Here is a 12,699-nt window from a genome sequence, read left to right on the forward strand (position 1 = left end):
AAAAGTTAAAACTTGGACTCTGCGGTCAGTAATCTGAGGCTGTATCGCCTGAGTGCCGGGCGCAGAAGAAAAGAGAAAATGGTGTCTCTTCACATGCGGGAGGGTAGAGGAAGTGTTCCAGGGATTTAGGCCTGGAGAACAGGCAGAGCAGTTTGGCACCAGAGTTACCGTGTTCAAGATTAATCATAAACACGTATTTACTGTGAGGAGCGAGTGAGATGACGGGACTTGCTGGTGGTGATCACCCAGCTGAAATGACCACTGTGCTTTAGTTATAAAAGGTTGAGTTCAAAGCATCGCTCTTCAAGTATCGGATGCTGCTCCTCCGCTCTTACAGCAGCACAAAAGCAACTATTAGACTCCACATAGTCAGATGTTTGTGATTCATGTATTTAAGCAGCTGACAGACAATCAGTCGAACGTGCAAGTTAGAAAATAAAAATATATTTGTGGCAGTTCATTTAAAAAAAAAACAAGTCATTGCTTCAAAAATAAAGCGTGCAGCAGTTTGTGCATATACTTGATGATAACATTATTAAATACATGCAACACTGGCCGTTTATATGCACAGGGCCTGCAAGCCATGAAAGAAGGGGCTGCTTTTTTTCTTCTTCTTTCTTTCAACAGAATATTTAAGCGACTGTGAAAATCAAAATGAGTCCTAAGTGGCCTCTGTTTTAATGAATAAGCTCCACATGATGAGATTGAATTAAAGACTCGGTGTAGAAAGATAGAATGTTTAATACACATTTTCCTGATGTTAAAAATCCAATCCAATCAGAAATGTCCAACCTCTTGTAAAGACCTAAATGATTTCTTTATTGCAATACAATGCAGGAAGTTGATCTGCCTTTATTCTGATGTATTTTTTTTTGTTATTTAAGAAACAAAGTTTGCCTCTTGCCGTGTCGCAGTAGATGCTATCGTGTCACAATGTCGATGTGATCCATGTCGACCGTGTGCAACCTCTGGTTTGTCACTAAGGCGAGGGGGCTGGCTACCGTGTCACAGGTGTGATGCTGAGAAAGGTCAAAAGCTGGGAGACAGATGGCACACACACACACACACACTCTCCCACACACTTTTAACTCTCCCAAAGGGACAGAGATCTATTGTGCGACTCAGATGGGCATAGCTGCAGCCTGTCACTCACACACACACACACACACACACACACACACACACACACACACACACACACACACACACACACACACACACACACACACACACACACGCAGTCCCTCTTCCAGTGTAGCAGATGTCTTGTAAGGTATATTGATTCTCATTAGTGGAGGTATATCCAGTTATCATAATTATTGATACTTTCTGCTTTAGCGCTTCTGCTAATGATGTCACTTCTAATAATAATGATTAATGATGATAGCACTGAAAATAATCATAAAGCCACATTTCTTTGTTTATGTAGTATACCTGTGATTGTCATTGATTTGCATTTAACTTGTTTAACAACCTGCGTCTGTTAGATATGAATCTTTTTTTAATTCCTCGTACATCTTGGAGTCAGACAGTGACCATTTGTTTCTGTGAAAAGGTCAATAGACTGTGTGAACGCCAAAGAGAAAGATGGTTTTCCCTGAGCAAATTACATGCAGTGTTTTAGTAAGTCATGCTGACCTCCTGCGGTAAAAACACAATAAAAAAAAACGTAGATGTTAAACATACTTGCATAAATATTTTAGCACCGACACATCAGCATTTTAGCATCCTCATTGTGCGCGTGTAAGTCTGCTAACATTAGCTTTTAGCTTCAAGCACTGTTCTGACCCGACAGAGCTGCTAGCATGACTGCAGTGCAGACTCAGCCGTGGTGTACGTGAAGAGTTTCTCAGCTCGTCTCGAATTGATTGGCTGTGCGGTGCAGTTATAAAAAGATCAGGGGGAAAAAAAAAAAAAAAAAAAAAAAAAAAAGACAGTGTCGGGTGGGTTTATCTTTAACAGCTACGGTTCAGAGTCGGGCCATTCCTCTTCTATCAGTCATCACCTTTTATCGTCCATCTCGCCTTCTCTGTCATCCCTGCTGTCTCAGTCCGCTCACTAACCATTACCATTTAGGGTATCCGTGCCCCACTGCCAAAAGCCAGGAATGTCTGTGTGTCTGTGTGTGTGTGTGTGTGTGTGTGTGTGTGTGTGTGTGTTGTGTGTTAATGCACGTGTTGTATTTGTGTGTCGCCGTGTGTTTGTGGGTGCCTGTTCTGTCCTCCTACACACTCCAATGTTGGTGTAACGTTCGGTTATTTTCATGGGGGGGTAATAATGTGCGCTAAATACTTGGGCAGGCTTCCTCACTAACAGTTGGTCTCTGTGTGAGCGTTTAGGCGTGTGGGTGTTCTGCGTGTCAAAGGTGATCTGTGTGCAGAGGCGTTTGTGAGTGTATGTGCAGGCGTTAGACACTCACCATTTTACAACACTCTGAGCGTGGAGGCATCTGACCCTCAATAATAGATGTGGCTGCAGTGAATATTTAATGGTGGGGGGGATAGATACATGCACACATACGCACACACACACACACACACACACAGGGAGATAGAAATATAATATCCATGCTTGTATGACTTTTAGGCTGGAGCTCTCTGGAAAGTGGTCACTGTGTTGTCGGGTGATTCTCTCAGTAAAAGATGCCGTTGAAGTTTCCCTCCCCTCACTCTTCTTCCTCTGTCTTTCTTCCACCAACAGGGCTCTCAGGATAGTGCTGGCGGTCAGGAGGGACTCGTACCACCTTTCTCGGCGTTCCCTCCACCTCCCCCGCCGCCCCCCCAGAACGGCCTGGCCCTGGATTACGGGGGCAGCTTGTACACAGCGGGGGCCGTGCAGGGCCCCGTGGAAGCCGGCGGAGCAGCGAACAGCGCCGCCAACGCTGCCAACAGCCTCGGCGCTCAAGTGAGTGCCAGCCGCGTTCCTCTGTGTGCAGCCCACATCAGGTCTTTGCCTGGAGAGGGCGCCGAGAGCGAGAGCGAGAGTGAAAAATGTGTGTTTAGATTAAAATGTAGTAAGTCGATTGGATGCGGCAATTTGACATCCACCACCTCACAACCAATTTCTGTATCGCAGAACCAGCCTACTGACCGATACCAAATACAGATCTGACATTTTGAATTGATTCCAAATACTCTGTGAACCTCTCAGGTCCAAACTGATGGAAGCCTTTCACAATGTTTTTGCGTGAGGAAGCTGCAGCTGTTAATTTTAAAGATCAAAAGCCATTTTAGCTCCAGCACTCACTCACTGTTCAGAGATGTCATCTCTGTGTTACCTAAGTCCACTAAACCTCTTGATAAGGCCTATCTTTGCTTTACAATATATAACCCTGAGGACATGGATGGACTCATTTGCCAAGCTGTTTTAATGCTACTTTGACGTTAGCTACGAGGGGTGTAATAGTAGGCCTAAGTAGGCTATTTCTTCTACTTTAATATTTGTACAGCAACAACTTCATCCCCAGCTTTTTTTTTTCTATGAGGCATTAGAAGACATTAAAAACAAAACATTTTCTAATTGTTTCCCTGTGTCCGTTTTAAATCCCACAGTGTGAGAGCTGTTTCGACTGCTAGCTTAATGTTAGCTTAAAGCGTTGTAAATGTAGCCGGTTGTTTAATATTGTGCTGAACTGCAGAGAAAAAGAAGGGAGATGGATGTTTTGAATCGAAGGATGTAGGCCTGTGTTTAAAAAATATTTAGCCACTTTGGAGATAGTCATTTCAACTCTTGAGTCTTAACCTGTAGCCGATAGCCTCAGTAGCTTCGAGCCGCAGATATCAACGGAAGAAGGGAAAGGGTACAATTAATATTTTGCAAATGTTTTTTGAAAGTAGTAACGGGAAAGTAGTTTGACGTGTTTACAACATGCTACATCTACAGCTCTTTAAGCTAACATTAAGCTTAAAACAGCATTCAGCGTTTTTGATTATGAAACACTACCTGAAGGACACACGGAGAAATTAGCAACTGTTTTTTGAAAGGTCTCCTCGACGTGTAGAGGTGAGAGATAGGGAACATAGAATAGTTTCTGGAGAAATACAACTTTAGCCAGGACTTGAAGTGTAGCATGTAGTGTTTGTAACTTTACATTTACAGCACTTTAAGCTAACGCTAAACTAGCAGTTAAAGCGGCTCTCAGCGCTATAGGAAGCTTAAAATAGGAACCCAGAGAAACCTCCTAGAAAAATGGAATAACATAAAAAAGGTTGCTGTACAAATATTAAAGTTGTAGAAATACTAGATAAATATCAAGCTAGCATTTAAACAGCTCTTAAAACAAATGCATCTGCGTTCTCAGAGTTTTATATTCCCCAGTTTAATTATACGATTAAGAGGCTTTAAACTTGTTTTATGTTCAACATTTACATGCACTTTTCCCCTTTCATTATGTGAAACAACAACCTAAAGTTAATAGTTATGTTATACTATTATTCTTATATGGTGTGTGTCTAGATTGTACAATTTTCTGTATTTCTAGAAATTGACTAAAATATCAAATCAATGAATCTCAGAAATAACTGGCTGAAAGAAATAACTGGCTGAAAGATAAATAATGAAAATAATCATATCATGGGTCGCAGGTCTATTGGTGACACAGTACTGACAGCACTCATTTGTTAAACACCACTTTTTGTTTTTCCCTTTTCTTATCTCTTCTGTTCTCCCGTCCGTCCGTCCGTCCGTCCGTCCCAGCAGACAGATGGGTCCTCCCAGATTGACGTACAGTCAGGCGTCGGCTCAGGAGGAGGAGGCGGAGGGTCGATTGGGGATGATTCAGACGGCAAGGGGACCCCGAAACGTCTCCATGTGTCGAACATCCCCTTCCGCTTCCGGGACCCTGACCTACGGCAGATGTTTGGGGTATGTAGACTGGATTATTCCTCTCTTTTCCTTTTTGCCTCATCACATAAAAACAAACCAGAGAAGTTCACATGGATCAAAAATGTGAAGTAAAGAAGATTTAATGACTCAAAGGAGAAATCCAATAATGATAGAACTAATAATAATGATGATGAATTGGAGTTTTAAAGCCCCTTTCAAGGGACACAAGGACGCTTGGGTGACCCCAGACTCGTTATTTCCTGTCCTCAAGTGGGATTTTTAACACAAGTAAAATCCTGTTGTACGTGTTCAGCTAAGAAGAACCAGTCTTACACTTTTTGACTTGAAAAACTGAAACTCAGAATGTAATTTGTAGAAAGGTTATTGGAACAAAAGGTTTAAAGAATCTGGCCTTGTGCCTGGGTTTTCTGTAAGTGGAATGTCTTTTAATTGCGGTGCAGAGGGGAGAAAGATATGGTGGAAGGAAAGACTAGTAGAGCTGGCTCAGAGCCAGACCGTCATGGTTGCACAGTGCTGACACCCTGTGGCAAGATGTAGGACATGAGCTGACATGCTTTTTTTTTTTTTTTTCAGCTGCTTCATTTTCTTTTTTCTTTTTCTTTCACAGCAATACGGAAAAATCCTTGATGTGGAGATCATTTTCAATGAGCGGGGATCCAAGGTAGGAAAATGGAAGGTCTTGGAAAAACAAAAATGAGCTCAGCCTTTCAAGCTATTTTCAACCTCCCCTCATCCCCCCCCCTCCTCCTTCTTTTTTTTCCATTTTCCACTCTCCTCTGCTCGCAGGGCTTTGGTTTTGTAACATTCGAGACTAGTGCAGATGCAGAGAGGGCCCGGGAGAAGCTTCACGGTACACTGGTGGAAGGACGTAAAATCGAGGTATAACTCACCACCCTCGCCCCTTTTTCTTTTTTTTTTTTTTAGAATCAGTGACCGTTTTCTCCTCTGTTTTCCCTCCATGAGAATGAGTTTGTTCTGGTCGTTTCTGCCCCAGAGGTTTTCGGATGGCTGTATGTGTTTAACTCTAACCCCTCTGGCTTCACAATAGCATGGTGCAGTGGTGCTGCGCACACAGACGTCTCTCTGACAGCACCTCTGCTGATGTTTATGCTGTTGTTGTTGATGATGATGGTGTTGATGTTGTGGGCTGTCCATTGCACCTTGATCTTAAAAGATGTGTGGTTTGCAAAGCATGCTCGGTGGATTGGCTACACAACAGGCATGGCCGGTGAGACATCACTACTACGACACGGTTGCCGATGATATGCGCTTCTGTCACAGCATGTAGGATCTTTTTTTGTTTGTTTGTTTGTTTTCCTGCACCTTTTCCATCATCACTTCTTCCATGATCATGATGAGCGGCCATTTTGATTTTATGGTTGTGTTTATGACTGGACGGGCGGTTATTTTTTTCTCTGAAAAATAAAACAACAACAGTGCTTGCGTGTGTCAGTACGAGGTATGTTGCATGGATGGATCATAAGGTCAGATGTCATGTTGGGAGTTTCTGTTCAAATACGGTGGGGGCCTCTGGGTGGCATTTCTTATGTTTGATGTGTTAAGAGATTGATGCATGTTGGGGGCATTTTCAAAGGGCAGTTTTTCTTTTTTTTTTTTTTTTGGAATGAGACTGCAGTGAAGAAGTGTGGTGTCATTGTTTAATTTCAGATGTGCAAAATGGATGGTCCAAAAAAAAAAAAAAAAGAATAAAGAAAATGTTTTGTTTACACACACCTGCATCCACCACTCCTGAAAAAGAACACCGGATCTCATGGAAGTGCATTTTGTCGTGACATCTTTTTTTTTTTTTTTTTTAAATTTGATTTCTCAGCATGAGCTCGGGGTTTCAGTTGCAAATGGCATCAGAGATCAAACGCACCACGCTTTCACCATTTGCTCTGGCTCTTGGTTTTTGAATCACGCTTTTATTTATGATTTTAAACTCGCTACTAGAGCTCTTCTGCATGGTCTCAAATGTGCTGCACTCTTCTGTGTGTGTGTGTGTGTGTGTGTGTGTGTCTGTGCGTGGGTGGGTGTATGTGTGTGGAAGTGGAATTAGAAACATGGAGGGCGGGGAGAGAATGAACATGTGACGAGAATGCATACGATAGCTGTCGTTCCCTCTCCTCTTCTTTATTTCTTTATTGTTTCTCCTTCATCTCTTTCGCTCTTTTTCACCAGGCCAGTCTGTCTGTCCGTCTCTCCCAGTTTGTGTGTCCCCCCCATATGCAACTGCATTTCTTCTGTACCCCCCTCCCCCCCTCCCCCCCATTTCTCTGTCCATTTCCCATAGCTGTGATATAGTCAGGTAGCTTAGAATGAGATTAAGTTTGATTTCAGGGGATTATTTTTGATTTATTTGATTTAAATGAGGGCAATAATGACGGATAGCGATCCTCCCAGAATCCCAACATTTTCTGTTTCCATTTGTTTTCTCCTTTATCAACCTCTTCAATCTGTGTTTGTAGTGGGTTTGGGAGGTTCAGTTTGCTGTCAAATGGCTGATACCTGTAGGTGACTGTTGACACGTGACCTGTGACATCACTTCCTCTCTGCCTTCGGGTGGGGGTTGCTTTTCATTACCTCGTTTTGTTTGTTTGATTTTTTTTTTTTTTTTTTTTTTTTTTTGGTTCATCATTTCTTTCTTACATATATTTTCTCTATTTCCCTGATGATTTTTGTATGTTGTTGTTGTTGTCAGTCTCCACGGTAACTGCTCGCGTGTCCTCACGCCGTTTCCCAGGCAACGGTAAGTTGTGTACACATGGCATCATCTTTGAATGACCCCTCCCCCCCCCCACCCCACCCCATCTGTCAAAAAAAAAAAAAATCAAAATAAAATGCACCCAACACCCAAATGAAGGACTCCTTGACTGGAGGGAGCTTGATTGATTGACAGACCCTGATTGGCTAATCCTGTGATTGATTGGGGAGGTGGTGAATGAAACGATTACGAGATTAGCCAGTGACCGCATGGCATTACAAAGGCCACTTGTATAACTGAATGTACTGCATCTATCTGCAAGTGCAACAACTATGACTACCACTTCTTATGCATTCATTCCAATCACCTCTCTAACTGCATTCAGCATTTAATTCAGAGCTGTATCCTGCATGGTTTACTCTCTTTCTCGTCATCTGTATGACGCCATATAGTACTATGTCATCTCTCTGTGTCATGTGTCAGCCAATAGCTGCATTTCTGCACCTTAGTGGGACGGCATGCTGAAGCATGAACGCTCTGTTAGCTTAACCGGAGAGAGGAGAATAGGTGTCTGTTTATCATGGAGTACTTGACTATCACTCTCTGTGCCACTTTGTAGACTGCAGACAGTTGTAGAGGTATGGCTGTTCAGATTTAACAATTCAAATTAAAGATATGTATGTTGAAGTGTGTTCTACATAAAACTGCTCCGTGAGCATATTAGCGTTACGGCCTTTCAAAAAAAAAAAAAAAAAAACAGCACAAAAAAAGCTGTAGTGAAATAATTTTCTAGCCCCCAAGAAAAGCGAACGTCTGAATCTGTCAGCTTTTCTTTGTTCTGATTTCCCCAAAGGAGGTGTCTTTGTTTTACTTTCTGATCAGTTTGGTTCTGGATGGTGTGTGTTGGTTGTCGTGCGCTTCGAGGTCTCTCTGGTGTGCGACACTGATCTGGAATGCCTGGCAGTGTTTCACAACCATGGTTTGATTTGATTTATTTTGAGGAATGATATTTGCATCCCCCATCCTCTCTGTCTTTAGACTCCTCTCACTCTCTTTGTGTTTTTTTATTTATTTATTTATTTCTCCATTCAACGTTTCTCCATTGTTGCTCATGTACGGTTAGATCCAATGTAGGCAAACGGTCAGATGTGTCCTGTGCGTGTGTGTCGTTTCTGTTTGCTCATTAGAAGATTTGCACATGTGGATGGATTGTTCACTCTCTGCCTCTCTCTTCTCCTCGTCATGTCTGTGTTTTTTCTGTGTCTTTCCATGTGGACTGGCTCCTCCTCCTGCATCCCTCTATATTTCTGTCTTTTCTCTGTCGTTCCCCTTCCCTCCCCGTCCTCCTTTTTTTCTGTATGACGTGTAATTGATTGGGAGGGCCGCCAAACTTTTTGGATTGGTTTCTTGCTGCATCTGATGCTTGCTGATTGGCTAATTCTGCTCACCTCTGGTGATGTGATGCGCTCTTGATTGGCTGCGTGTAATTTGTGTATGAACTCTTGGATTGATGTTTTTTTGCATTGTGTTCAACTGATGAATCTGCCGCTTAATTCACCTTCTTTTCCCCTCTTTTTTTTTTTTTTTTTTTTTTAAAGGTAGCAATATAATGGTCTTGGATTTCTTTTTGAATGCTTTTCTTCAATATTTGAGTTATTTTCTTTGTTCTGTGTGCCAACGGTTGCATTGTTTGTGTGCAAAACTGCCTGACTACTCACCAGAACCTCGTTTTAAATGTCTTTCTCCTTCAAAAGAAGCGCATGCATTAAATACCATCGTTGCTCATCAACAGAATTAACCTCTGTCATAAGTAAAAAAAAAAAAGGATTTGAACTTTATTGACACCTCAAGTCAAGCGCAGCTTTTTTATCAAAGCACACAACATATACAAACACTTTCAAACATTATTGGATTCTGCTAAATTTATCGATTCCTATTTCTGTGTTTGAGCGGGTTGACTGAGTGTCTGATCGCTTCTTCTGGTGTCCAGGTGAACAATGCCACAGCCAGAGTGATGACAAACAAGAAGATGACCACACCTTACTCTAACGGAGAGGGCCTCGCCACTCTGCCATATGGTAACGACCTTTCACACTCCACAAAGAGCCCGTTGGACTGTTCTGACAGTACGGAGAATACGGCTTTAGTGTCACCATGACAATGAAACAGGAACGCTGCTCAGTCCTAAAATGTCTTAAATGTATTACACCGTGTTAGAAGACAGTCACCATTTTCAGGGTTAGATTTTTATTTTAATATTCTCCTGTAATTTTACTTTTCTACAAAATCTGGTGTTCCATTTTCTCTTCGTTAACTGAACCTAAAAAAAAATTATGAAAAAAATCCTTTGTCATATTTATTTGTTGTCTCCTGATGTCTCACACCAGATGGTTAACGGTTTCTAAATAACAGGATTTTTTTTTTGCGTCAGCAACAAGCCAGATTGCGTTTTGCAGACAACTTTTTGTCTAACAGATAAAATAAAAAAACGCTTTTGTAGAGGAGCAACAAGGCGGCCGTCGTACAGCTGGTAACAGAAATACAGTCACTGCATACACAGATTATTATCAGTTTAAAGGAAACTGAAAAATGATGGCAATGATAATGATCTTCACACTTGATGATGAAGACTCAGAGAGACTTTTACTTTTTGATTAAGGAACCTCGAAAGTATTAGAAAACCACTTTAATCTAACTTTTCAGCAGTTTAACAAGCCCTGATATTAAAATATCGGGTGTCTCTGTCCTTTATATAATATCTAATAAAGACACAAATGTCACACAAAAAACCATCTTTAAAAAAAAAAAGCTTTGTACTTAATTAATTTACAACCGAGACTAAAATAACAGACATCAATGTCAGCATTTAAAAAGATGACATTTCTCTGTGAGTTCTCTGTAAAATCATGGCTTCATATTTACATTTGACTTTTGTCTTTGACTGTAGCTGGTTGGAAGTTGAGTCCCATGGTTGGAGCCATGTACAGTCCTGAACTCTACACAGGTATGACACTAAGGATTAGATTGATACTTTTTAAAACTAATACTGTAATGTAAACTGTACTGAAGAAGCTGTTCTCGCTCTCTCTCCCTCAGTACCCGGGTTTCCGTACCCGGCCGCTGCAGCAGCAGCTGCCTCGACCGCTGCCACCTTCCGAGGTGCTCACCTTCGGGGTCGGGCCCGGCCCGTCTACAGCGCGGTCAGGGCAGCTGTGCCACAGCCTGCCATCCCCACCTACCCTGGGTAAACACACACACCAACACCTACACAGACAATCAGTAAACTACTATTAATGATAGCAGCTACACTCTAATGCATGTTTCACTTGGTTAAAATTAGAACATCATAATCGTGCTTGCAGTGTGTTTAATATCATTTTAATGAAGTAATGACAGTGCTAGTTTGCTGAGCTGAAATACCATTTCCTTGTATCTCAAAAATGATAATGAAATGATTCTCAGATGTGTTAAGAGACATTAGTCTCAGCACTCGCAGTAACAATAGTATCACTCTGACGTCAGAGCATTTGTATACAAAGAGGTGGTATTTTGTCTTGCATGTTGCACGGTGTGTAATAATCTCACCCTTCTTTCTCTTCTCTCTTCACGATCTGTTTGGCACCATTTTCTCACATCTTTCTCCCTCTATTGTCACTCTTTTCTGTTGTTCTCCACAATGCCCACATGGTGGCGCATCACACCATTCTTTTGTTTTGTTGTGCCTCTACTTTCCACCACCGCTTCTCTGGACTCTCTTCTTTTCTTTCCATCCTTCCTCCCTTCCATCCTCGCCTCTCTCTCTCTCTCTTTCTCTCTCTCTCTCTCAGCGTGATGGCCTATCAGGATGGCTTTTACGGTGCGGCTGATCTCTATGTAAGTATACCGTCTCTCTTCCACTGCCTCACTCCTCACCTACGTTTCCCCCCCCCCCCTCTTGCCTGTGGGTTGACAAGTGTGAAACAGCACAGACCAAACTCAAAGAGATGTGCACTTCTGGATGCTTTGATTCATCACACCTACATAAACATTCACTTAATCTTAACTTATGATTCTCTTAAATACAAACTCAGCACTTTGTTCAATGTACATCATGCAGAATGTCATTTAGGATTTTCTTTGTTGATCCACACAGATATATAAAAATCAATATCACACACACACACACACACTTCCATCAAAGTCTTCATTCACGAGTTCACTCCCCTCGGGTTTGTCTCTGTGCATTTGTGAGTTAGTTTGTACCAATGTGATTTTGAGCGTGTGTGGGTCTGTGTGTGTGCGTGCGCGCGCATGTGTGACAAGGTTGACAATAGCTGTTTCTGTTCTCTCTGTAGACTAGTGTTTCAGGACATTAGTGGCAGATTGCCCCAGGTAGGGTTTACACACTCTGTTTGAGAGCCAGTGTGCATCCTCCTCGTCTCCAATGACTGCGTGCTGCTAGACATTATTTACCATCTGAGATTGAAATGCCTTCTCTGTCTACTTCTACTAACTCACTGGATTCTGACATGGGCGGAGTTGCGGAAGGGGGAGAAAACAAATAGGCTAGATCTGATTCTGAACCAGGAAGAATAGACGACAGAAAACTTCAAAGCAGGGTAGATAAGGGTAGGATAGGTCAAAGGTAGAACGCTTTCTTCTGCACAAGGGTTGTCATTATATCAGAATTTAACTCAAGAAAAGACTAGAAACAAATCAAACACTTTTGATACCACAGCAACATAATGAAAGTCTAAACACCCCAATTTCTTCTTTTAAACTCCCAAAGATTGCATCAAACTACTGCACGCTGTCATATTGCATAAATACGTTGGCAACATTTCGGTAACAAAATCAATGTATCTTTGCAGTTCAGACATTTGACATCATCTGCTCGCTGTCTGTTTGTAAAAGACATGAATGTTACTTTAACGCAGAGAGGACGTCACCATTTGTCAACCTTTTTTGAATCTGAGTCGACCACAGCTGCTCTCTCTTGCTCGCTGCAGCTGCAGGTTAAACTATGACTGAAGATCCGTCTGTGTTCTTTTAAAGCTTCAGTTCCTTTTGATACTATAGATCATTAAAGAAGCCGAGATTGTAACGTTTTATGCAAGCGGCAACCTCTGGTGTTGTAAAATGAAGCCAATGCGAAATCCTGCAGTCCATCC

The 12,699-nt window shown here is 42.0% G+C and overlaps 1 protein-coding gene across 6 annotated transcripts in view; it reads left to right on the forward strand.

Moving 5' to 3' along the window:
* The window catches only part of rbfox2 (RNA binding fox-1 homolog 2), a 37,553-nt gene that overhangs the window by 17,928 nt on the left and 6,926 nt on the right, over nt 1-12,699 (forward strand). For 2 of the 6 annotated variants that reach the window (XM_061065231.1, XM_061065257.1), the window contains 8 exons: nt 2,701-2,904; nt 4,696-4,863; nt 5,453-5,506; nt 5,632-5,724; nt 9,540-9,627; nt 10,497-10,553; nt 10,646-10,793; nt 11,377-11,422. In XM_061065231.1, coding sequence (XP_060921214.1) covers nt 2,701-2,904; nt 4,696-4,863; nt 5,453-5,506; nt 5,632-5,724; nt 9,540-9,627; nt 10,497-10,553; nt 10,646-10,793; nt 11,377-11,422 — 858 coding nt within the window. Of the gene's footprint in view, nt 1-2,700; nt 2,905-4,695; nt 4,864-5,452; nt 5,507-5,631; nt 5,725-9,539; nt 9,628-10,496; nt 10,554-10,645; nt 10,794-11,376; nt 11,423-11,883; nt 11,921-12,699 lie in introns of all 6 variants that reach the window. The other 4 variants (XR_009677005.1, XM_061065248.1, XM_061065239.1 and 1 more) reach the window with 4 other exon arrangements.

The sequence above is a fragment of the Labrus mixtus genome, chromosome 2, assembly GCF_963584025.1.
Source record: "Labrus mixtus chromosome 2, fLabMix1.1, whole genome shotgun sequence".
Lineage (NCBI taxonomy): Eukaryota > Metazoa > Chordata > Actinopteri > Labriformes > Labridae > Labrus > Labrus mixtus.